Raw genomic sequence first — 27,262 nt, 5'->3', positions numbered from 1 at the left:
AAATAACTACTATTAAAGCTAATGCTGAAAAAAACTAATAAATTCATACTAAAGCAACTGATTTAGTACGCTTTTAAACCCCAGCAGTGCTCACTTATTAGAAAGGAGTGCATTCTTATGTTTAGAACTCATTACTGTTACAAGTCACTGCAACTCCATCAATTACCATGCATTAATGAAAATGGGACACATACAAAAAAAATTATTGCCTCTCAGCAGTTTTCTTTAAAGACAAAATATAGGGGTATTACCATCATGGGGCCTTGAGGGGAACTTATCAGCAACATAATCTTTATTACTACAACTGTACTCCCTGTGTTACAACCCTGGGGTATTTTTTGTCCTAAGAAGGGGCTAACCTTTATGTAAAACTCGTGACATATACGCAGTGAAAGTGACCATACTGCCATCAGTAAAAACTTACCATTTTCACAATTAAAAATGCATTTAAATAAACATATACACATTAGTATGTGAACTGAAAAATGTAGATATAAAATAAAAAATTACAATTCCTGAAAGTAGAGCAATGAGGTGTAATGCGAATAGAATTAAGGATAAAAGGTACAGATGGAAGTCTTCTATGAATTCTTGTATCTGGATAAATTCCATCCAGTTTTACACTTACACTTTTAATGACCTCCTAGAGAGCCATGGAATTAAGACTTCAAGGATGCTATTCATTCCTCTTTGGATGTTTTCTCCAATTCCTCAGCACTACTTGAAAAATTCTTAGCCCTGGTTAAACATCACAATTGATAGAGGAAACAAAACCAACACAGTGCTGCTATAGCAATGAATCCCTACAGAAATTAAAAGCTGAGATTTATTGAATGTCTATAACTCTACAACTAACCCACTTTCATTTTCTAAGCAGTCTCTGAAAATGAGATATTAATGTAACATCCACTAGATCCTAAGAAGTTTAGCAAGGCTGAAACCACTTTTATATTAGTTTGCATTGACTGTCAGTTTAAAATTAAGGATGAACAACCTTACAAGAGACTATGGTCAAAGAACTGATGCCAAATGGAGAAGATTCATATAGGACAGTTATCTGCCCAGTTTCAGCTGCTGTAAAACTTCAGTCCAAGATGGCATTCTGCTACTAAAAGTCACAGCACAGACTTGCAACTCATCTGACTACAAAAGCATCATCAATAAGAACTATGAAACCCCATAACAATAGAAAGGAGGAAAGAAATAATTTAAGTTTTTATCATGCATGAACAGTGACAAAGTTCATATAAGCCAATGTCCAGTGTAATAGCCAATGTTAAATTAATGCTGTTTATGTGCAATGTACTCTCCACAGTGTAAGGCAAAAATAAACGCTACCCTAGCCTGAAAAATTTACAATCTAAAAGCAGGTAGCAATACTAGCCTTTCAGAGGGCCAGCAGCTGACAGCATACAACAGCAAACACACACATGATGGCAGTCACTGTGACAAACAGTTGATGGGGGGGCGGTGGAAGAAAAAACACAAAACTATCTGATTGCTTTCACTAAATCTCTGTTGAAAGAAAGGTATGAAGTGTTTTGCTATCTAGACCATTAAAACTATTTCATGAGCGAAGGCCACTCTAAGGTTAAAAACAGTAAGACAAATTTGCTACTGATTAATAATAAAGCCATTCATTTTATTCTTCAAATCCAAAGTAATTACAAGCCAGAGCATGGCAAATGGATTTAGCAGAAGCCATTACGTCAGAAGAATCCTTTAAAGAAGAACAGTAATTTAAAAGACTAAACTGAATAATGAACTCTCCTGAACAACAATTATTATGAGATTGATTTATTGAAAGTGTATTTAATCATGCAAGAAATGTTTAAACTTTCCAAAATAGTTCAGGAAGACAGAGAAACCAATAGCAGAGTCAGCCCAACGTCCTCATTATAGTTGAGAAGCTGAAGCAGATGGAGAATTCATTTAGTTTGGAAGGATAAAGTACATCAATTTCTCTGAATCCACATTTCTAGTCAATTTGTTACAGTACCAGCTTCAACAATTAATGATCTCATTTTCCCATTTGTGCCTCCTTTTAAGAGATCTCAGTCTTTATTTCCGAATGAGCCAAATGTCATAAAGGAAAATGTAACTCAAAAAAACATCACTTTGAAAGCTCATGTGCCTAGAGCCAAATGTTTCAGCAACAGCCATAAAAGCAGGGGCCAAATTCGGTCAGGTAAGTAGCCTGGTCAGTTTAAGTGCCTGAAAAAAGAAAGATCTGCCTTTCACGTGAGACACAGCCCTTCTCACCAGCCTGACTTCTACAGCAAAATACCCTTTACCTGACTGACTTCAGGTTTTTTCATTATGGCAACTGATACTGATATATGAGATTGCCATGGCTGAAGCTGCATTTCTAATGACAGGTCTCTTCCATTAAGTTCAGACAGGGGCAGCTCATCATCATATCCAGTTCTGAGATCCACACCAGAGAGTTAGTATAGATAATATGTCTGTGCTTAAGATACCATTCATCCTCCAGAGCTAGAAGACAGGTTGTCTGTGAAGCATATACCTACCAGTGGCTATCAACAACCTGGCAGAGCAGAACGCTAGCTCTTTAGCCAGTAAGACTGCAGCTCATAAACATCAGGTCTCTAGTACTAGGACAGATCACCGCAGTATAAAAATGTCACGAACCAGAGGAGATGCGAGAATGCTACTAGCCCTCAACACTCACCTCAGTGGGCCTCCAAAATTCTATGCCAGAGCTGCTGGGTGGGAAAGTCTTCTCCTCTTCAGTCAGCCACACACAGAATAACGTCATTCCACACTTTACAGTATAAATTACAAAGCAACTCTGCTTCTCTTATCCCACAGCTACGCTTCTGTATTGACACTACCATCTCACGGACAATCCTGCACCACTGAATGTGAAGTTTTAGGGCAAAAAGCCTATCTAGCTCATATTCTACAGAGGCTGGTGTTGACTATTTAGATGCTGCCTGTTGATTCTGGATAATTTCATAACATGGACAATGTGGCTAGCTTGTGCTCTAAGGCACTAGCTAGGATTAAACATAGAAAGCTGAGCTTTAAATGAATCTCCAGTCATTGACCCATTTGAACACTCAACATTACAATATGTTTCACCTTGTTTTAGTTTAAAAGTTCATGAAAAATTCAAGATATCTTATTTACCCAGTAGTCCTTGACTGATTCTTCTACATTTAAGAAGTTCTTAAATACATACATTATTTAGCCAATACTGGCATTACAGAATAGCATATAAATATTCAGGGACTTTTTAATAAGTTCAGCTTTTATTCAATAGACCATAATGGTTGCTTAGAAACATTTACTAGTAGGAGACCTGTAATAACAGTAAGGGAAACACCTTCAAAGAGTGAAGCAGTTGGATAAAATGGGAGAGAGGAGCAAAATACTGATTTTTCATTCTCCTCACATGCTTTCAAACAAATTATGATGCACAAGAAGATATATAGTATGCGTTCATATATGAAAAATAGGAAGGGAAAAATTTAAAACTATAAGCTGAGGGAACCAAGTTGAGAAATAAAAGAAAAACGATGATATTCCAATCCCTCAGTTCGTAACTTGTCAGAAACTATACTATCAGGAACTGTACTACAGAAACTATAACAAAAGCAAAAATCACCCTTAGCCAAAGTTAAACTCTAAAATTGTTACTGAGTTTTAAATAAAGAGCCTGACTTTCAAAAGCACTAAGCACGAGTTTCCTGCAAATGGCAATTTTTTCTCTGTATAGAAGTTTTCTTCTTGCCTTTTATTATTTTGGGGCGGGGCAACATGCAGGGATCCAATTTTCATATATACATGCTTAACTGTACTGTTAATTTCCATACCCCATTTTTCTATGACATTCTGTGTTGTCACTGTGAGTTCAGACTAACGGTCCTTCTGCAAACGGCTGCCCTGGGGAGGCACACACGCACATGTATCCGTTAAGCAGGACATAGGGACCACACATTCAACAAAGTACATTGCCAAAGGCTTTCTATGCAAGACCTTTTGTTTTGTTTTTTCACCTGTGATAACAACTTGGTGGGTCAGATTGAAAAAGGAAAGGAAATAGAAGTACTGCCTATTTCTCTCCCCATTTTCAGAAAAGCAAACTCAACATTATAGAGAAAAGTAAGTATGACAGAATAAAAAAGCAAATTCTGTACTCTGACACCTGCTTTTCTATCATTCTGTTCTTTGGCATTAAGCAAGTCAGCAACTATTTTTCTTCTGAAAAATAATACTAATTCTACATTAACACAGAAAGATAGGAAAAGGAGAAAATATGTAAATAGCACTAATTTATGAGTATATGCAAGAATAATGTAATGAACAGTACTATGGCAAAACTAAAAGCGCTTTATTAAATACTCTAGATAATGCTTATAAGAAGCCCATTATTCTTCCAGCAAATTAATATTCTATGTCTCACTAACAATATCAGCAAATGAACTGTTTTAGTTAAATTAATATTCATAAAATCAACTAATTAAGTAGTCCTAAGTTACAATATTAAGGACATATGTAAACAGAGTCTGTGATCATTTTTAAGAGTAGCCAAGTAAATCGTATGGGATTTGTTGTATGAACTTGGCTGGGTCTTCAAATCAACAGATCATGTTCAGTCAGAAAATAATTCCAACAAAAAGCTTAAGTAATCCAGGTACATTCTAAATATTAACCAAAACAGTGGTTTAGTAGGGCTGATGAGTTTAAATTCACAAAAAGAAAAAAAATAAGTTTGTAATAAAGAGAATCTCTTCTTCCCATTACCTCCCTATTCTTTGTCTCCAAAATGATAATTTCAGCATAGCTTAGAATTCAATAACCAATTTAAAAAAACTTTTTTTTTTTTAAGAAGTTTCCTTTTCCCCAATTAATAAATCTTCACAGAAATGTTAAGGCTGTTTTTGCTTCTTCATTTATGCAACACCATCAAGTTTAGATGAAAAAAAAATCCTTAATGGTGATAACAAGAAAAGCTAAAGACCATAACATAATTTCTTTGGGCTTTGAAATAACAGTAGTATTTGCTTCTTAATAATCTCATTATTATCATTTTTTTCCTAAGACATCTATCATGACAGTACTGGGGCATCTTACAAAAGATATTTTCCTGTTTCTTAAATTAAATCATATTGGGGACCTAAATTAATAATCGGTGCTTGAAAATATGCCAGGGAAAAAAGGAAAGCCAGAAGCTTTTCTCTTAACAGCTCCTAGCAGAAGTACAAGAAGGGGCAGCGCAAGTAGCCTAAGAGCATAACGTGGTGCGTGCTGCTCATCCCTTATTCTGAAAATGCAAATGAAACAACAAAAATAAGAACATTGAAGTTGCCAGTCAAACACTCCAAAGGCAATGCCAGAATTTAGATTGCCGCTAGAAGCGCCATTCAGTCACCTGGTCTGTATCCATCACGATCTGGGAATACACAAGCAAAGAGAGGACAAATACTAAGAGAGGATGCTGAGGAAGACACAGAGCTAGGTTACACATGGTGAGCCTTCTCACATGAGCTTAGTCCCAAATTCTGTTTCAAAGTTTGGAGAGTGCTAGAATACACTGAACAGACACAGCCCTACTTTCACCAGCTGTCTCACAATCATCTGACTGATCCTAGGCCACCTACCTCCATCCTGGCTCTTCCTTAATCCTGACTGCTTATCCCAAACACTTTTGAACTCATCAGTCACAGGCTTTACTTCTTTCACATTAGCCATGCCCAGCCCAACCTCCTTTTCCAAGTCTGTCCTTCCAGCCATGTTCTAGTTCTCACTTCCCCAGTACAGCCTCCACTTACGTCTTCCCCTCTACCTCCTGCTTAATCTTCCCTTTCAGAAGATTAATTCTTTCGACCACTTTCCCATCCATACAGCTATAAGATGCTTTCATTGTGGAGGGCATCAAAAGAATGGGAGCACCCATTACTAGATTTTCCAGTTTGGCCCAACTGGGCGGATTTTAGTAAGAACAGCAAAATATGTCATCACAGCACACATACGTTACACCACTAAGCATCACATCTCCAAAGAACAGCAGCACTAGAACTTTTTAGAAAAAAGGCTACAAGAGTTTATTATAGACAAAATAAAGGTTTGATCCTCTTTTGGTTTTGGAGCTGGTTGAAACACTTTATATCAAGGTTCTTTTGAAAGAAGCCGGTTTCAAGCGGGAACGCCCTGTGAAAAACTAAGCCAAAATATTTACTTTTGCCCAAATTCTAAGACAATATGACAGGTCTATACTGCTTTAGGGAAAAGGAGTAGACCAGATGACTACTTGAAATGCCTAATTTTCCTTAATTCTGTGATAATAAGTATTTGGCAACCCTGACAACAAGCTGGCCTATTTATTCACAGTGTGCTCATCAGGGTTGTCCTCCGTTAACTGCATGCCCTAGTAAGAACTACTCAAATTTCAAAGTTTCAACTGCAACGGAAGGATAAGTTTGCATGACTTTTTAGTTGTTGTTCCCTACCCAGACAGCACTGACCAATTCCAAAGCAAATGTAAGCTTAGGCTGCAGACGGATACTGTTTTTTCAATACTGGTAAGTTACTCAAAGTTTTGCAGTGAGATCACTGCATACCACCTACTCCCCCACACCCCAAAGCTTTTGTCATAGTTCAGCAGCAATGAATTCAAATGGATGGGTCTGCATAGCTTCTCAAAAAAAAAAAAAATCAACCACAACAAAATGAGGAAAATATGCCTTTAAAGTAGGGATTTCAAGCACACAAATCATATCTTTGCTGCAAGAGTCTTAATAAGAAACAAAACAAACAACAAAACACATGTTGCTTTAAAAAAAAGAAACCACACTCCCCATGCTATTCAAATTAAACCTTTACCAGGTTGAAATTACACTTCACTGGATCGCTGCAGTTATGTCAGAAGCACCGATTTATTATTGTAGGGTAATTTTAAATACTGGGCTAGATAAAGTAATTTTATGGAGAATAAATTAGCTTTGGGGGAGAGGGGGAGGGAAAAAAAAAAGGTAAGTAAAATTGATTTTACCAGACTTGAAGGTTTTTTCTTATGGTATAATACCCCTGATATCTTATTTGCAAGTGAACTCTGTACATTTCAGAAGAACTTGAAGAATTTCAATTTGCTGTACTTGAAAATAGCCAAAATCTGCATTCAACTTTGGCAAGTCAGCTCTACAATTTCTTCCCTCTGCAACAAGCTTCAAGATAAAAAATTAATTGATCAGAGGTACATCGAGGATCTTGAATCATTCATGTATGATAGGCAAGTATTGCAGTAGTTAAAATTATATTGTTTTAAATTATAACCTTGTTTTATATTTCTAGGTTTTACAGAGTTTTATGAAGTGTAAAATTGCATGCATTAACCTTCTGCCATGTCTACCAGACTTCTGAAAAAGTATTCATGCTCGTGCAATCTATTTCTAGTAAAGCGGGGGGGGAATAACCAAAAAAAACCCACAAAAAAAAAACAAGCAAGCATGCCTACTTCCCAGCAGCCAAATAAACCTCAGATGAATTAGTGAAAGCTTTATGTGCATAAATTAAAAACATATTAATCAGGAACATACATCCCACCCACATTCATGAGCTGACTAAATACACAAGACGTAATAGACAACAAAATACCGACTTCAGTGAAATCAATGTAAAAGAGTTGTAGTCACATCTAATGGCTCTTAAATACATCAGATTTAATATTTTCCAGGAACTGTTCCATGCCCGGCTAAGCTTGTTGATGTGTATCTTATTTAGTACAAACAGACCAAATTCTTTCTATCAATAAAAGTGCTGCTGTGCTACAAGGGATCTTCTGGGTCATCAAGGGCAATCCTCTGCTGACACAGACAACATATCACCGAATTCCTTTCATAAGCCAACGAAGCTCCATCATAAAACAGTTTTTTTTAAGCCTTCCAGTGCTAAACTGTGAAATATTGCTCCAATTTTCAAGAACCCTCCTCCAACTTCATGTTTAAGTTTGTGGACTGTTTATCTCCATTTATTTCTGTTCCAACACTGGCCTGTAGCTTGAAGAGTCCCTTTTTGTCTCAGCATTGCCTCTCCCCCTATTCACCTTACCACCATCTCAACCTACTTCTATATGGCCAGTCACTATTCAGAAGCACACACGTACACACTTCAGTTTCTTCTCAGAAAATAGCTTCTCCAGCTATTAAGTAGCCCTTCTCCACAAATAGCTTCTCCCATCATCTTAAGTAGCCCTTCTCCACAACTTCTGTCACCAACTTCATTTTTCACTTGAACACGGGATGACTCAGGACTGAAAACAGTATTGCGCACTAGGTTTCATCAATGCTTTTTAAAATAGCATTAGTATCCTCCCTACTTGAAATACAGCTTCTGATGAATCACATGCTATTTGCTTTTGCTGTAGTTGCAGCACCGTCTCTTCAATACCCCACTGTAGTCAACTGTTAGCCTTCTGAGGAATTAAAGAAGAAAGCATCAATATCAAAGATTTGGAAGAGAAATGAACAAGAGAATTTTGTAAAGGTCTATCACACCACACTGAAGAAAATTGGTAATTCCTGCAACATTGACGTTGCATGTGATATTCCAGGATTGGGACTAAGCATATGCAGCTTAACAAAAATGGAAGTCACAGCCTGCAAGAAAAGAGAATCAGCTAACTTTTATATAAAAAACAAACAAACAAAAGCTACACCAGAAAAAGTCTGAACTGGCTAAACCTCCTAGTACATATATACAGTTCAAATGCCTTCAGTGTAAGTTGTCTCTCTCTGGACACAGAGACCCCTGGAATACCATGCAAGTTTTAGATCGCAATTACAACCTAACAGGATTAAGTAAAAAAAAAATTAATCTATAACCATATTTTAATGCATAAATTCCTTATTGTCATTTTTAGTTGACAAATATCTATTTCATAGCAAAACAACATCATAGGAACAGCTGGATGGCAGTTTTAAGCTCAAATGAACCAGCATCACATGCTGACAAGTCATCTCTCTGATTGCTTTTGAATGGCAGCACATGCAGATTTATTCTCTGCCATAAATTAGAACAATTATTTCTCTGTGGTTCACTTTTTATTTCAGACAGTGAGCCCCTGCACATATTTTTAAAGGATATCTTCCCTTTCCTTGATGATAAGTTCATTCTGTTCCTCTAGCTGTCTGATCTTCTTCTCAAATGACTCCTGTTCAGCTTTCAGCCGTTCTTCTGTCACTTCCTTTTCTTCACTTACCCTGAAAAGAATTTGAGAGAAATAAAATACATGCCCATAACCACAGTGCCTGACTTCCAACTCCTCCGCTTTCCAGGTAAATGGATATCACCCTCTCCACCCTTAAAGAGGTTAGTTCCTCATAACGTTTATTTTATTATATTACACTGGAAGATGCATATGACTTTATGCAATACATTATTTTTTCAAAGATACTGGTCTCACATGCACATTAATGGGCAGCATGGAACAACAATGTAAGGACCTGAACCCACAATTAGATTTGTGCAGTCTGATTCCCTGCAGCCGTAATGAAGACACACTGGGATCCTTACAAGCCTAGGGCATGTAGACATACAACTCAAATGGGAGAGCTTAGCTGCTGAGACAGGAAAGAAATTGAAAAACTTTTCTGTTTCTTAATCTATAAACTAATCCTTCTTTCACATTTACTGGTCAAATATAAGTCCAGGAAAGGAACCATTTTTCTTGTTAGTTTTCTCCAAACAAAACAGTTTGTCCTCTTCTGGGGATTTTAAAATATCAAGCCGCAGGAGTAAATTTTCCTTTCTGTCTGGCCATGGCACACTGTATCTTGCTGCTCAGTGTAAATAATTGGATCAAGATTAAAAGATGACAACGTGAGAAAGGTTTACAATGATCATTTATTCTGCACCTCAAGAGCAGGCTGTAAAAACAATTATTCTGGTATCACGTAGGCAAGACGACCATTATGCACAGATGAGCCTGTAACTATGCTAAAAAACATGGCTTAGAAATCATGGCTCTATAAAACCTCTACAAAAATATTAAGTAATGAGCTTAGACTAATAAATATTATTGCTCTGCACTTAGGCAATTTCTGTTGCTGAAGGCTCTTAAAAGTTCAGTCTTTTACGATGATGAAACAGCTGCCACAGGTGACAGGAAACCAAAGCAGTACAACATCCAGAAAACTTCAATTTTAACTTCAAGTGGAACAATCCTATAGGAAGAGGAAAGGGGGAAAAATATATATATATAAAAAATAATATATATATAGGTATTGGACTAAGCCTTCCACTCGTCCCATTAGACTCATTGACATTCTTAACAGAGAACTCCATTCAGGGACTGAGCCATCCATTTGACATCATGACATCTCCCTTGAGAGGGCATGGATTTGTTTTGATATTCCAGTGGAAAAACCATAAATACCACAATTGGGTCACCCCCCTGGGGTGAACTGTAGACTGGCAGTATTCCTCACTTCTAAGATCAACCCACAGCCCTTCGAGCAGACTGCAAGAAGTTGGAAATAATTAATAATATTGAAACTCACACCTTTTCTCTACAAACCTGGAGGGAGAAAAATGACATATAGCATATAATCAAATTCTGTAAATTAGAGCAGTTTGAAAGCTTGAAACAAACTATTAACTGGAAAGTTTCTAAATTACACAAAAAAGACATGGATTTAGCATAAAAACGTTCTACTATTCATACGCCTATGGTCTAATTTGTAATCCTGTCCTTGGCAGTGTTCATCAACTCATTCCCAGGCCCCTTTCCCTCCACTCAAAGGCTGTCAAAAGGGGTGTGCACACATCAGAAAATAAAGAATGAAAAGGGAACCAGCTGTATTAACTCTGGATCCATCCCAACACCTATGTACTCCTTAGTTAAGCAGGCAACAAACTTTTGAAAACTCTCTACCATACACCCTTGCTCCCCGATGCAGTTACAGCTACGGTACATATGCCGCAGGCTGCAGACCCAGGCTTTTGCATCTAAGCACAAACAGTTTGTCTTCTCTGAATCTAGAGCAATCAGATAAGTGACTAAGCATATATGACCTTCCTTCATGTAATCCATATGTGACCTTCTTTCACGTAATCAGTGGAAGATGCAAGAATGCTTCCTGTTTCTTAGGGTAAAAAAAAAAAAAAAGAAGAGAACAGAGAATAAAAACCATCGATTAGAAAAAGACAATGAAGACAGCAATGACCATGTAGATGAAAGACAGGAAGGAAACAAGAACAAGAGGGGAAAAAAAAAAGATCAGAAGGGAAAGACAGGACAAGTATCATCTCCAGGGCACTATATAAAGACTGAAGCTTGCTTACTAACTGCAGGAGTGATGCTGCATTAGAAAAAGGTTCAGGACAACTGAAACACTGGGCCATGCTGGCACCTAAGAATATTAAAATCAAACAACAGTATAAGAAAATAAGATAAGGTAAGAAAGACCAGAGCACTAGAGAAATTAGACTAAACCTAGCAGGTTTTACCCATCTCTAGATTCTGTGATTTACTGCTTGTATCAGTCTGCATCACATTCACGTGCTGTGTTTGTATTTAACACAGATCACAGCAAGCTGTCATACTCCCAGACACATGAATATATTGTGCCACATATCTTATGCAGTAAATGACTGAGAACAGTAAGTGATCTTAGAAGAAACGTGGCAGTATGTTTATGTATCACAAAGCAGGAGACAGCCCGTAAAGGGCAGGCGAGATATAGAAGAGAGTTACTCACAGGAGGTGGCAAAAGGAAGTTAGAGAAAAGGAATACAAGAATATCATCAGATTATGCTGGGTTTATGTCACATCCTATACACAGCTCAGTGAGGTTTTTTTATATACTTCTTTCTTTGCCTTCTGGCAGTAAAGAACAGATGATTTTTAGCAGAATTAAGAAGGACTTCACTGATGCCGAATGGAAACATTACAAGGCTTATAATGCTCCTCAAAAGGATTTTCACCCGCTTTTCATCCGCTCGTGGTCAGAAAAGAGCAGTGAAAGAATGAAGGCATCGCAACCAGAAAGGGCACAACTGCTCCGTTGGGCAACACACTGGTGTCCAGCTCCCTTATCGTTGTTTCCAGGAACAAATAGAGGATTGACAGCTGAGAGCAAAGATGACAAATCGGTAGAACTATTCCTGCTGTTCAGCGTCTGCAACATTTCCTTGCATGCAATTTACATTCACCTATCTCGTGTCATAGGATACACACCATATTTGTTCAAGACTTGTTTTAAATTCAACACTTCAAAGTTTATGTAATTCTAGATGCATCTAAATAAAGATTTTAATTTTATTTTACAGGAGCCTCTGAAGGAAAAGAAAAATTCATAATGCAGCTATATTGACAAAAAACCCTCCTAGGACATCAGCCTTAGGGTTCAAATTAATTCCTAATTCACCATTTCCAATTACTATGGTGTGCTCCCAAGTCCACTGCTGATACTAGTAGTTCTGACTGTCTGATCTGAAGAAGGAATTGATCAACAAGATTGCTGATGACACTGACTCATTCCACTGAGTAAGCAGGATTGATGCTCTCCAGGTGGAATTTCTGAAGCACTGCACAGGTCAACAGCACTTCAAGTTTTATTTGTCTAATGAAAAACTGGCATGCACAAGAAAGAGCCATGATAATATTCACATCAACACTACGCTAGGGACAAAACTCAAAAGAACTCTTCCTGACTGAAGGCACTTACAGTCTTTACAAAAGAAAAGAAGAGCTGAAAAAGCAAATTAAAAATAGTGTTTTCTGTTTTTTAAAATGTTAGAAAAAAATGAGCTTTTACCAAAAGAAATCTGAATGCATTAAGAACTGTGGCTGAACAAGTTAAAACAGAAGACAAAATCAAAAAGCAGAAAAGCAGGGACATGGACACTGGAAACTTCACTGATCAGTCCTATGCTCATTGGGAACATTTATCTTTTAGGGAACACTCACCTGATTAATATTAGTCTGCCAACTAGCTAGCAAATATGAAAATATTTTGGTGACCATTCTCAAAAACTACAGGTTTTACATTCCAAGCAAAGAATGGCGTCTGGAACAGCAAGACCACAGGGGGAGGAAAAACTGAGCAAGGAGCAAGATAAGAGCATCATGCAGAGCCCAGCACACGCAGGATCCATGGAACGAAATCAGGTATTCCAAGTGAAAGATGCGCTCCAAAAAGGTGAAACAAGTTTTCATGCCAGAGTTGATCACAACATGCCTCTGGCAGAACTGAGCAACAAAATGACTTTTAATACCAGCACTGCAGGAAGAGAGAATGGCAGCATTTTTTGTCTAAGGACACTGTTCACAAATCTGATACATTTTACTCAATATCGTGGGCAGTTTGTACATATTAAAAAAATTAACAAAAAACCCCAACGATCCCAAAATATAATTGAAATTGCTGCACAATGGATAAATTTTATTATATGCAACTTGCAAAATAATACAAAACTAGATCTCACAGCATGAATTTATAGCTACAAATGTCTTTTTAAGCACAAAAGGTAAGTGTGATTGGTGATACAATAATCCTAGGCATGCTTTACCTATCAACAAGAAGTAATTTCCAGACAAGCTTAGGGATATCTCATTTGCAATCTCACTGCCTGACCAATTAAGAGAACTGCAGCACAACATTGTCTCCTAAAGTAGCACAGAAAAAAAAAAGAAAAGATCTTGACATTGAAGTTAAAGCCAGTTAACAGTTTGGTTAAATATGAGGTAGTGTAACCCAGGAGAGAAGGCAACCCAAGAGGCCAAACACTGCAGATTTGTAATACGGGCTTCCATAGGCAAGTTGTCCTTCAAAGATCCTAAGTGCTGGAAGAAAAACACTTAAACAGCAGATATACGCTACAGTAGTTTTACTGTCCTCCTTTGTAATGGTTTCCAGTTCTGTAACCAAATTAACCTTCTGTTTTGATTCCCATTTTCACCTTTTGTTGGAAAAATTTCAATTTTAGTTGGTCAATTTCATCTTTATATCAGGATAAAAAGTCCCCATAAAGCAATGCCAGTAGAAAAGACTAGCATTCCAGACTGCCAGCACCCTACAAAGGATTTAGAAATCCAAGGTCTTGGGAAGGAGGAAGCATTTTCTCAATAAGGAACAAAGGGCTGTCTGAAGGCTGTTTCACTAGCTGCTGGGTACAAGTCATTCTGGGCATGCCAGTGGTCTTTGCCAGAAAGACACTAATGAGATAGCAAAAACCATCTTGTATCTCATTTGAAAAAGGCAATCACTCCCTCCCTTGGGTGGATAAGGGTATTATGATACCTTTCTACCTAAATCACTTTTGAAGATTTCTTTGCAAAGACAAACATGGAGAAAGCTGGCTCCCTGTTATCTTATCTGAAGAAAGAGCGAATACAAAGTAGTTAGATAGCAATTCTCACCACTAAACGCAAAAATTAAACTTTCATGAACCATTCTACGTCACTTAGTCAATGCCTCTGTTCATTCAAAAGCAAATTGCATATATAAGCTGTACAGGCATATGTGAACTGTGCAGGCAGGGAAGAAGTATTTATGATGTAGAGTCATAGCAGGAGCCAGAAAGTCACAGTACTATATCAGTTAGGAGCGAGGTGAATGCTTGCAAGCAGACACTCACTCTCTTTGCAAAGAAAGCTACGACCTCCATTCAGCCAAATGCCAAGACAGAGAGCGCTTTCAAAATCTGCATATCAGTTAAAATATTTCACTCCAGAATACTTTGTAACCATTCTCAGTATGGTGTCTAGCAAATCCTTAATGCTCAACAGTCAACTGGCTCGGTCCCAGGGGACCTTGCGCTGCTCCCTCTTGGAAGAGGCTAATGTGTCCTGACATTGGCGCAGAGCACGAGGGTAGGAATCTTTCAGTGCCTTCACCATGTCACTGCTCATTTCATTACATAAGCTGATGACTGCTTCAGGAGTAGCCTGCAGTAATAAAAAATCAGAGAAAGTCCTTTATGCCTCTTAAAAAGACTCTGCTTGTAGGGAGAGCTAAAATTTGCTCTTACCGTGCCTGCCACTTTCACCACCATGCCAGCAGCACCTTGCTGAAAACACAAAGGTGCCATGCTGGTTGTTTTTGAATATAACAGCTGATCACACTCAAGAATTTCCCATTTACTCACAAAACACTTTGCCATTCATAGGCAGGACTCATTCTACTCAGAAATTCCCCTACAAAAACAATTTGAAAAGAATCTGCTGACACAATAAAAAACCCACAACATTCACAACATTTGAGTCTTTTAAACTTTGGATTCAGTTTGCCTCTCTCTTTTCACCTGAAGAGGGAAGATAGACTGGATATGTTCAAAGAAAGGCAAAACAATGGTTAGATTTACAGGTGGCAGCACAGAGCAAAAACTAAGATTATTTAGCCGAGAAAGGAGGATTAGAAAGGATACAGCTGAGTCCTTTCTTTCGACCCTGCCTCAAAATTCAATTTCATAAAGTCTCGAACAGCTAACCTGATGTCAGCCACCGGAATCCCCAGCAGCAGAGCATTACAGCCCAGTAACTGATTTTCTCAAAGGAAAGGAGAATAATATAGCCAGCGTTAGAATTTACTTACACCAAAAAAAAGTCTCTCCCTGCAGCATATTAGCTAAGGCATAGGCACACACCTTCCCAATGTTCAAAAGTGCATTGGGAATGAGAGTTGGAGGAAAAGAATTAAGAATAGGAACAGAAAGAAAAGTACGTTAGCTCTCCTTCAGCAGTCGCAAAAGTCGGGGAAAGACCAATAACCTGAACTGCTCAAGCAAGACTTGGTTGAAATTCAAGCCCCAGGAGTTAATCATATTTTGCCACTGGTTTCCACACAGACAGAATTTTACCGTTTTAAAACTGTCTTCATGCAGATGGTTATAGGCCAGTCTATTTCTGTCCACCATCCCGCAATAAGCGTGCAAGAATTAGTCCCAACTACCACCATTTTCATTCATAAATAGCAGCAAAATAAAGAACAGTGAAGCATAGCTCTGGTCAAGTGAGATCTTTATTATTCCAATTATTTACTGCAGAACAGTCTTCCTGGAAAACTTTCAGCATTCTGCTCGTTCTTTTTCTTCTCTGAAATAGCAAAGAATGTTCTACTGCATGTAAAAACCCTCCGTCATTGCACAACTAGGGATGAAAATTATGGAGAGTTTTAAAAAAGTGACGAGGTGAGCGGAATTAAAGTTCAACTTCCCTATTACTCTGCAAAGGACTTTTAATTACATCCAATAAAAAAATGATTAGGTTTAAAAATAAAAGAGAAGTAAGTATAAAATAATAGTGTTCCACTAATTTTACTTTTCAAAATTAATGTTGCTGCACCTTCTATTTTTCTTCAAAGAAATGTCAGGCAGAAATATCAAACTGTCCTCAGGGAAAAATCACAGCATCTGAGATTTAAGAAGAATCCCATGCTCAAATGAGTTAGTGTACTACTATTCACTAGGGAGCAGTGTATTATGAGGAACAATGTAATAAAAGGCTTTTTTTAATATTAGAATATACCTCTATATATCAACAGTGGCAACAGTGTCCGAATAGCTCCAACATCTGACAATTTGTAACCACGCTTCCCAGCAATCTACTCTTTATGACACCCTTAACTAGACATTTTCTAACACATGAGGTAGGATAAAATAGAGTTGCAAGCATGAAGAACTTCAGAAATTACTGAAATACTGTATAGCAAGAAATCCTATATTGGTACAAATTATTAGCAGGCAAAATGGTTCACTGGATGAGGATAATCAGAGAGAAAATATTCCTAGCTGCACCAGAGACTTATTGCATGACCTTGAGCAAGTAACTTAATTTCTCTGCCCAAATTTTCCTATATAAAAAGAAAAAGGACAGTAATGCTTGCCAATTATTGCACAGACATATGAAATCTATGGCAAAAAGCATTTCATTAATAGCTGAGAATTTGCATTTTGTTCTAGAAAAACTTTGCCTTTATAAATTCTTAGTGTGGACACTAACTTTTAGCCCAAAGGACCTGAGATCATCTCACAAGACTTTCCCCTCTGACATTGTGCGAAAGCCTGCTCAAGTCCCATGTGCTCCTTCTCAATTTTACAGCCACTACGTAAGAAGCAGATTTCCAGATATTCTGAAGTGTTACGGACACAGAGGGGAAGAAAAATCTCCTCACTCAAATTCAACCTATTTTTCACTTAATTTATCTTCGTGAATGCAACTAGCACTAGAATGAAATTTAGAAAAAAAAACTTTTGCTAAAGCTGAGAAACTTGCACTATTTCTGCCTCCCCTTCCAAAGAATAGGGAGAACTTGAAGAAATTAATCAAAGCAAAAGAAAGTTTGGCTAGGTAAGTTAAAATTATACTGGATTCTTTATTGCTCTACATGTGCAAACACGGGCAAATACTGATTAACGTATTTCAGCCACAAGATCACCAATCCACCTTTAACCTGGATTTCCATATAAAAGCTTACTCCTGCCAAATAAGCACTACAAAGTTTCATATCAACAAAGTTTGTCATTTCCAAAAGACAACATGTGTTTATTTAAAGCATATGATACAAGCAGCAAAGAAAACCCTAGCCCTGTGACTAGGTTCACATGAATGAACTACTGCAGGTCACAAAACTTTGGCTTTTGTTTTCAATACGTTTAGGGGATTTTGGGTCAGGAAGCAAGGAAAAAACGATCAGGCTGCTTCATTGTTCATAGCTCTTCCAGGAAGAAAAATCACCTTATACAAATATTCAGTTCCATAATGCGGTTCTACATTGCTTGACGTTAATTAGAGGAATGACTCTCCTTAAACGTAATGCATTTTCAGGAGATGCTTATTCTTACCTGGCAAGTTCTTTAATTAAGTTTGCAATGCGTCTCTTGTCCTCAGGACACAAATCCTTTAAAGAAGCACTCTTCATTCCTCGGTCATTAGTGACCTGAAAATTTAAAGTAACATTTTAGAAAGTACTCTTTAAAGAAGAACAAATATTTCATAAGATATTAAAAGCATTTCAACATGCTTTCTAATAATTAGAAGTTGAAAGTAGACAAATTCCAACTGGAAATAAAATACATATTTTTTAAAATATAACTACAGTTCAGTAAAACAAATTACCAAGTTGTAGAGAATTCTTTTAAGAGACTTGTAATTAATGCAAGCTCTAGCTTCAATACTAAACATGCTGGGTAAAGTTTTAAGACAGACACTATTCACTGATTCATCCTAGATAAAGGGCAGTAGGTTCTCATGACTTGGAAATCTAGTGCAGCGATATCCAAATCTAAGTTCAAACTTTATTATATTAGGATCCTAAAATAAAGAGTAAGAAAAAAAACATTCCGCCTTAGTGTTTATGACCAAAGCATACAAAACAGCAAAAAAGGTATGCAATATACCTTTAGTAGATGGTAAGTCCTTATTTCAAAGGATTTTTTTAATCCACAGAAAAGTACACACCCTTTCACATGTCACTACCATTTGTTTTTAACCACTTATTTGCTACCTTCGTACTTACTACTCCTTCTCAAAACAAATCTTTAACGTACTGCAGTAATTCAGTTATTTTAATGCATTCCTTCATCACACTGTTATGGAGAACTGCAGTATTTGTTATCAATGTCCACCAGAGGGCATATTGCCGTTTGTGTTTGCAACACTCCCTTGTATTATTGAGGTTACCAACATTACCTATTTTGGGTGTTTCCAAGCAGGAAACAGTTCTAAGTTCTAAATTGTTTTTATTTATCAAAAACTTCTGTCATCGGTGACTCAGTTCTCCAGTGCTAGCAATAAGCATAAAATAAGAATCCCAAGATGAAAGCAGCAGTAAGAGTTCTGCTATTCTGTCCAAGATTTTAGCAAGTTTAAATATTTCCACTTAATCTGACTTATTTATTTTCAGTTTAGACTTTTACAAGCCTACATATATTACAAACCTCCCTGAGCGCATACAGTGCTTAACACGAGATACAAGAATGCTACCAAGTGCCTTGCAGTTTGGCCAAGTTAACACAATACAGCACAGAACAACCTCAGAGCATACAGAGCAAACAGTGGGCTTCTCTCCCCTCATTAGCAGTAATCACAGCAGACCTACACACATCAGAGAGGAAGTGCCCCCTTCCATTCTTAGCTAATTGCTTCTTGAACAGTGGTTTGAAACAATTAAAGGACTATGTCGCTTTTGGAAGAGGTGATGATTTTATACAGACTCATGTTATACCCACCTGACCCTTCAGTACACTCTTATTTTAACTTCAATGTATTTTCCTCAGGGGAAAAAAAAAATAATGGAGTTTTACAAGGCAAATTAGACTTCAGGCCTTTTCAAGGGGACATTTGATTTCACAGTTTCCTTCCCAAACATATGCTATTTACAGTCATACAAATGAAGAGAAAATTACTTTAAGTTAACCAAATTTAACTTCAACTAAACATATGGTTGAAGGATTTCCATTTTCCATACTAAAAACTCTGAAAATTATTTTTTTTTAGCAGCTAGATGATGGAACTTCTTTAAGAAAAGACATTTCTAACTCAAAAAAGAGGCAGAAGCTTGATCACATTAGTGAAGGAGATTTTAACAGAAGGTACCTCAAGTTATTACCCAAACCTATGTACATACTGTCAGACAAACATTTGCGGGATGAAGAGGAAAATCTGAAAAGTTAGTCTGTGCTTTTTTGTGTCACCCACAGATATGGATAGATGGCACACAAAAAATTCTCAAAGGCAGGCTTCTACCATAACACATGTCAAAATGAAGCTGTGGAATTATACACAGCAACAGCTCCACCATCAAAACTAGATGATAAATGAAATATAGGCCAAGGCTGTACAGTCTCCTTTTTCCAGATTTCTGTCCTTTCTACACAGCTCAAGGTAGGTTTCGTAACTCAGTATTTTCTGGACAAAATGTGCTACATAAATGGAAGATTTTCTCACTTTATAAACCACACTTTGGAAGATAACAATCTGCATGAGAGAAGCAGACAATTTCTGTCAAATGGTAAGTAGGAAGATGGGAAATTTTGGTCAAGACCAGTACAGCAAACCACTGATTTATTAAAAGTACCAGAAAAGCTCCAGAGCTAGCAAGACTTCTTCAAAACTCTCATCCTCCTTTGTGGTACTCAAGTCTATCTGAATGAAGAAAAGGTAAATCAGTTCTGCCGAGATTCATATTAGAGCAAAACTCAATCCACTCTCTTCAAAAGAGGATTCTAGTAAATCGTAATGGTGACCTACCTACCAGTACAACAATGTAAAGTATGTTAAAGTAAAGCAATCAGCTCTCCCTAGACACATACACAACACCTTGAAGAAAATAAGTTTTGCTAGTGATGAAAACTCCTTGCAAAAAAGCTTTGTGAAACCTTCCTCTTCCATAACAAGTAAAATGTATGTTTGTTTCAAGTAATTCCGAGCTTATCTTCAACATTAGAGCACAAAGTTTCCATGAGGATTTGGCAAGGTAAGAGAAAAACAGAAAGCTAAAAAAGACAGAAAAGAGGAAAAAGCTTTGAACCCATTTTATTGTCAATATTATAAAAGCACATTTGAGTCTCAAATCAAGATTTGGTATATTAGGCATTGTATGAAAAGAACAAAGCCTATTTCTACCCCAACAGCTCTCACAGGGAAAAAGGAGTAAAAATTCTCTAAACAAGGCAAAGTAATGCAAACAACACATAATACAACAAAACAGATTTTAAAGTGACATATGAAGGCGTCTATGAGGCAGCGGGCTTGTAGATACTTCTGAAGAGATGCTTCTACATAAAGATTCTGCATAACAGGGGCTATTCATGAAATGTCTCTGGATGTCACTGAACAGCATCATTTGCAAAGTGGAGGTACATACCAGCCTCCTAAAAGCAGGTACTGATAACGAGAGAAATGGAAAGGGACAAGTTCAGGATGGGCCCTAAAAATGAATACTAGTTATGAGTGTCATGCTGAAGGATTCGAAGGGCAATGACACTGTCAAAGCAATGAGAATTGAGTGCTCTGTCTTCACATCACAGTTTTGAACGTACATGTGAGGCACACGGCATTTACTCAGCACACAGAAAACACAGAGAAGGACATCTTAGCCTAGGCAAAGAACAAGCTTTAACTGCATGACAATACAACAGTGATGCAGAAGCAGTCAAAAGTTTTAGATCCTCCCTGTAAGTGGGAAGATACCAAACCCTAGTGACTTACAGACTTGCCCAAGATGACTACTAGGCAAGAGACTTAACAGTACTCAAATGACTTACGTAGTCACTGTACTACACAAATCATGTTAGAAAAATGGCACCTCTCAACAGATTTCTAAATATCACATGACCTATCAGAATACAGAATAATCTTCCAAAGGAAAGCCCACTGCTTTGAAATTTCTAATGCAATAAACTGTAGGAAAAGTGTCACCTATTGTCACAGGAGTAGACCGGACAATTCAAAGCAGAGCCAAAGATAATGTCAACTGACAAAGCTACTCCTACTACTCAGATGCATTTGTAAATTTTACTATCAAAAACAGAAAGTGATTTTGCCCTGCTAACATGAGCAGTCACAACAAAAAGGTCTCTGAAAAGAATTTTACAAGTCTTGTTTCTAAGTGATATGACTAGAGCAATGAAACTGAATAGACTGAAACACAACTTCTTGCATGTTTGGCTAGTAACATACAGATTAGGGGCTACTCAAAGCTACACTCACTTTCTCCCTGTACACACACATAGAAATATATATAATCTGTTTTACATAGCCCCAGTTACATACCTCTTACATAAATTAGCACATTCAGCCTTTGTTGTCTTTAGGTGGGCAAGTGATCTCAGTGGAAAAGTAAATTCTGCCAGCAAGCCACCATGTAAGTGGGCAAAAAGTCTAAGAGATTGCAAAAATAATAGTACTCCAAAACTGTTTAAAAGTTTCCAATCTAAAGATTTTCTGCCATTTTTCTATTATCTGCACTCTTAAGAGCAAGAAAAATTTGCCTTTACTTACCTGCTGCCCTGTCAGATCTCCTGTGCTTCTAACAGGATCCATGGAAACAGAAGCAACAGATACAGGCACCTTTAGCTCAGTTTCACTTTTTTGATATTTTGGCAAATACCTTCTTCTTAAATTTCCTTTTGTAGACACTCCTGTAGATGAAAGACATGCAGAACACACAGATTATAAAGTCAAAAGGGACCTTTCTCTTGCCTCCTGCAACAGGACTTCCAAAAGGCATCCTTGCCTTAGCAGCTCTTTTTGAAAACAGTGAGCATTTCGGGTATATGTTTGCAGTTCCCCCCAGCCTCTCACTCCATACAAAGCTTTATTAAGATGAACATATCAGCAGAAAAAGAGGTGCATGGCACTGAAGTGCACCCAACCACATGAACATCAAAGTAAATTCTGAAACGCACATGCTGTCTTCTGACTGAGGTTCAATGCAAAAACCTGTGTTTGTTTAAGGTGCAAAAGCATAAAATTGAGCTTCTGCTTTGACACTCAAAGACAATGAGGAACCAAGCAGCAGTAATGCTGTTCCAAGTACCACTCATACGGTAAAATATAACTCTTTTCTGTTATACAGCCAACCTACTCATTGCTCAGGCTAATTGTTTGTTTCTTTCAAGACATACGAGTAAGGTAACACTGCAGTGCACACTCCACAGATCATCTGTAAAAAGCTTTCTGCCACAAGTAGAATTAGTTCCCCCCTACCAACGGTAACAACATTAAAGCACTGAAAATCCTGGTGCTGCAATTATAAAGCGCCAACACTGACACTAACACTAAATCTTCCCAGGGCCAGATGAAAGCAAATAGTTTCTTGGTACTGCCTGAAGGTTTGAGTTTTGACTGTTGAGAAGAGCAAAAGGTTTTGAACCAAAAAATATTGATTTTATACTAGCAGATAGACTACATTTATTTGGGTAATGAATTTCAGAAGTATGCCAGCAATTCAAGTGAAAGGACTAAATTATAAGCTTTAACATCTCCATGCTCATACACAAGGGAAAACAATGCTTCTGAAATTCTCTTCCAAGGAAGTAGGAAGATCCATCACGTAGGATCACTGTTTTCTTTCCAGGGCACAGAGTATAGCAATCTGACATCGCCTGTCTTGAACTAGGCTAGCTACAAAACACACGCAGAGATTTTTAACAGAGCTCTTTGGCCAGTAGTTTTGAAGGGTAACCATGTTACTCCAATCCTAGAGAGTAGGATTCCTCAAAATTTGTAACTGCTGGCCATACTCTGGACATATACACAATTTTACCAGAGTTAATCATCTCCAGATATGTTTTCAGGACCTGGTGTCACTGTAAAAGCTGTGTTTGAAAATAATTAGAAAATTCTGAAGGGGGACTCAGAACACACGTCTTTTTCCCCAGGGATATACACATGCATGCACTCAGTAAATCAAGGTCAAGAGAACGAATCAAAAAAAAATTTGATTTTTCTTTACACAATGAATCTTCATTTTAATTGTTCTCTTCAAAATTTACAAAAGACCTGAACATCTCTAATGCTTCAGCATTCTTTGGAGACCACATTAAAAGTTCAGCTTACCTTATAGATTGGATAAAACTATGCTGTACCTGCAATGGAAACAACTCCCCTGAAACTGTTCATCTTACACCATATGCTTATCTAAGCAGCAGAGCAGAAACCCTCTGCTGTGATCCTGTATGTCCCATTACAACTTGTGATGACTCTGTACCTTACACACTTAAGTACACAAACCATGTACCTGAAAAGACATTGTAAAGTTTAGCATTTAGGGAAAACCTCTGTTTACAGCTATTAGAAGGTCATACCTGAAACAGATACCATTGGCTGTTCTTCATCAGAAACTGCATGTGGCTTTGTTAAAGGTAATAAACAAAAAGAGAACAAGCTTGGCCCTTTAAAGAGAACTATAAAAATAAGTATTTTGGCTCTTAATTTTAAAAGACTGTTAATAAGAAAACGAACTGGCAACACTTTAGGAGCACCAAAAGCAAGAAAAACTTGACTAGAAAAAACAAACAATGCACAGATTGCTAAAACAGAAAGCATTACTCCTTCTTCACTATGTATTAACTTTCAGGCTGTAAAGATTATCTCAGAGGTCACCTTCACAAAAGATCCCAGGGACCAGCCCCAGTTGCAAGTGCAATTACTAAGATAATGAAGTAATAATATTTATTTAAATTAGAGCAGGTTATCATTATATAAGGAACCTCTTGATATGTAGGGAAGACAAATTCCAAAATAGTGTATTTCATCGCAGTATGAATATACATTTTGTACAATATATTCTAAGAAACATAAATGAGGATAAACGCAAAAGGTTTCAAAGGAAGTTGGTCATTCTCATCTGATCATCACATGATGAGTAACAGATGAAAGCCTGAGGATTGATTTTCTCTAAGAAGACCAAGATTTGTTCTGAAGTAGTTTCAAAAAAAAAAAAAAAAGAGCTATTTCAAGAACTTTCAAATTACCCAGGGCTTTACCTATTAAATTACTTGACTGCAGAAAACACTTTAAAAATCACAAAAGACCGGGCACTGTATTATTTGTGCTATGTTAGCAGTCACTGAACTTGAATCCTCACCTCCTAGAAGTCACTAAAAATAGGACTCAATACAGTTCAGGGAAGGGCGTAAATTCCTTAAAGCGACAGTTTCATTTAGCTGAACATAAAGATTTTTATTCCCACATAAGTAACTAACATTATACTAAAGTGAAAAACAAAAGCACAGGGCACAAAATTCTGCTCCACTATATTTTGTTTATACCCCTTTACTTTCCTGAACCTTCTAAGGTTGGCCAATTAACTCAATTACCTAATTTCTGTACTGTTTACAGATAAATGCATTTAAGGTTTTGCAGTTGTCTTCATACAATAAAGTCAAATTGTGAAAATATTTCAATTAACCTATACAAACTCCTGCCTTGACCAAAATTTGATTTTGATAATACCATCTCAAAAACTTAATTTAATAAATTATCACAAGGTGGAGAAAATTAGCAACAGCCTAGAAGCTTCCCCCTGTGGACAGCAACTTCAAATTCAACCAATACCCACTATCCATCACACAACTGGTACCTGGCACACTAGAAGGGCTTGATCACAGGCTCACTTGTGATCTCATTGATCCACTTTATCACTTGTAAACAATTATCACTCATCAGTCTCACACCAGTTTGAGAATATGTTCACTTAGTGCTACTGTCAAAGCCATCTCTCTCAACAAACGCTGAGAACACTTTTGTTCTCACCCATAAGCTGCAGCCTGCTATCTCTAGCTGTCACAACACATTGTGGGGTCATGCCATGAACCAGGTGAGGAAGCTGAATAAACTCTGAAAGTAAAGCACTGTGTCCCCTCTTTCCAAAAAGCACCAAGGTAGATCAAAAGTCCAAGTCTGGATCAGAGCCCAGCCCAAACAGCCATGTCAGCGCAACTACGACAGCAATCTGCAGAACACTGAGGAGAGTATCTCCAACTCATACTACTAAAGGAAATAACAAACCTCAGCACAGGCAATTGCTTTCTCAACTGACATATGGTTAACCTGTGCGTCAACACGTGGCTATAGGAAATAAAACAAATTTGCCTAAACACATTCGGCTTTTGAAGTTTGCCTCCAGTATTGGCAGTGTTGTGGATAGATACCTAGTAGTAGGATGAAAAAATTAGTCAAAGCTGTTGCTGTAACTCCCCCCAGCTACCAGGACCACTCTCCCATGAAGTTTTGCAGCCTACTATATTAGAATAAACCAAATGCAAATCAGGTTACCTTAATCAGCTGGACTGAAAATTGCAGTGACTCAGGAACTGATTCATGAACAGGTCCAACATCCTTGCCTCAGAGTGAAAGACCGGGGGCAGAACCAGCATCAACCATTTAACATTAATCCACTGCCACGTGCCTCTCAAGACTCCCTATAAGGTGACTATACACCTTATAAACCTTGTACCACCATCGCTAATGTTCAAGGCAACAGTAGAGACAGTCGTCACAGGCATCGGAGAAACTGAACATCCCATGATGTTGTAGGCTCCCCTACGGCAAGCAACAGTGCATCTGCCTTGCCGTGCTGTATCTAGTCAGCAATGACAGAGAGAAGTTCAGTTTTCCAAAGCTATTAAACCAGCATTACCAAATCTACCACATTTCCCACCCCCCTTTTTTGAAAGCAGCCGTTACTATTTGCTTTTGTGCCATATGCATTTCCGGGTATTTAAACTTTTCCAAGATCAGAGGCAACACTACCTACTTGCAAAAACATGTAAAATGGAAACAGTTGTCAGGAAGAGCCTCATTCCTTGGAATATCATGCTGCATAAGGCCACTGCTGGGCTCAAGAAACCATATTTAATCATGGGAAACAACCTGTCACCCCAATAGTTCATTGATAAAAATACACTGTCATTGTAACTGCATCAACACTTCCACAACTGAACAGAGCAGTGATAGCGTGGCAACAAATCTGATATGTGACTACCAACCTTCACCCTATCATGTCACAGAGAAAGTTGTAGGCAATTTTTTTTTTCCTTACACAAATGGGAAAACATAACAACGTGCTCCCTAAACAGTCCACTGGATGGTTGGCCCATTTTGTTTGTGCATTGTTTTCCACTGGGTGTGCAATCAAACATAAGTACAAGAGCACACACGTACTCTTCCTTTCAATCACTTCTAGCTGATGCTGGAATCCCACTCTCAGTGTGAGCAACAGCAATGCCTCAAGTCCCTCATATCTACAGCTAAATTGTCAACTCCTAAATTTCTGGCAGGCCAGTGTGCCAGTTCCACCGTAATGACTTCAAGTGGCTGAGCCTCTAACTCAGCCACATGAGCCCAAACATCAATGCCAACTCCTTCTGGTTCTCTGAATCACGCAAGCGCATCTCTCTCTAGCCAGGCTTTTACAGGCTGAATCCCCAACACCACAACCACCACCTACTCCATCTACGTGTCCAACCCCATGTAGTCTCCCACAACTGGAGCTTGCATGTCTTCTGCAGACGAAGCCACCACAGCCTTCCACTTGTCCGTCACAGATAGAGCCCCCCAGCCTCCAGGTCCCCCACAGGCTCACCCTAAATGTTATGCTTGTAGTCAAGCTTAGATGCCAGTCACAAAAGACACATCTTTTTCTTGTTGCCTGTTCAGCCTCTAGCCTCAGTTTCTCTCTGTTGATTCCCTTGCAAGTTTCTATAACCTGAACCCAGTTCCCCCATCTCCTACATATTTACCTCCCCCAGGACTTCACAGCTAGGTCACACAGAAGGTGGACACCAACTC

At 37.9% G+C, this 27,262-nt stretch overlaps 1 protein-coding gene across 1 annotated transcript in view; it reads right to left on the bottom strand.

The window, feature by feature from the left end:
* LOC142075746 (protein hinderin-like) overlaps positions 1 to 27,262 on the bottom strand; it is a 175,122-nt gene that overhangs the window by 147,273 nt on the left and 587 nt on the right. The window contains exons 2-5 of the mRNA XM_075137565.1: positions 23,776 to 23,811; positions 21,968 to 22,107; positions 17,809 to 17,903; positions 9,109 to 9,224 (exon numbers count right to left, since the gene is read on the bottom strand). Of these exons, the coding sequence (XP_074993666.1) occupies positions 9,109 to 9,224; positions 17,809 to 17,903; positions 21,968 to 22,107; positions 23,776 to 23,811 (387 nt within the window). The remainder of the gene's footprint in view (positions 1 to 9,108; positions 9,225 to 17,808; positions 17,904 to 21,967; positions 22,108 to 23,775; positions 23,812 to 27,262) is intronic.

The sequence above is a fragment of the Calonectris borealis genome, chromosome Z (assembly GCF_964195595.1).
Source record: "Calonectris borealis chromosome Z, bCalBor7.hap1.2, whole genome shotgun sequence".
Taxonomy (NCBI): Eukaryota; Metazoa; Chordata; class Aves; order Procellariiformes; family Procellariidae; genus Calonectris; species Calonectris borealis.
This window is presented reverse-complemented; position numbering and strand designations above follow the sequence as displayed.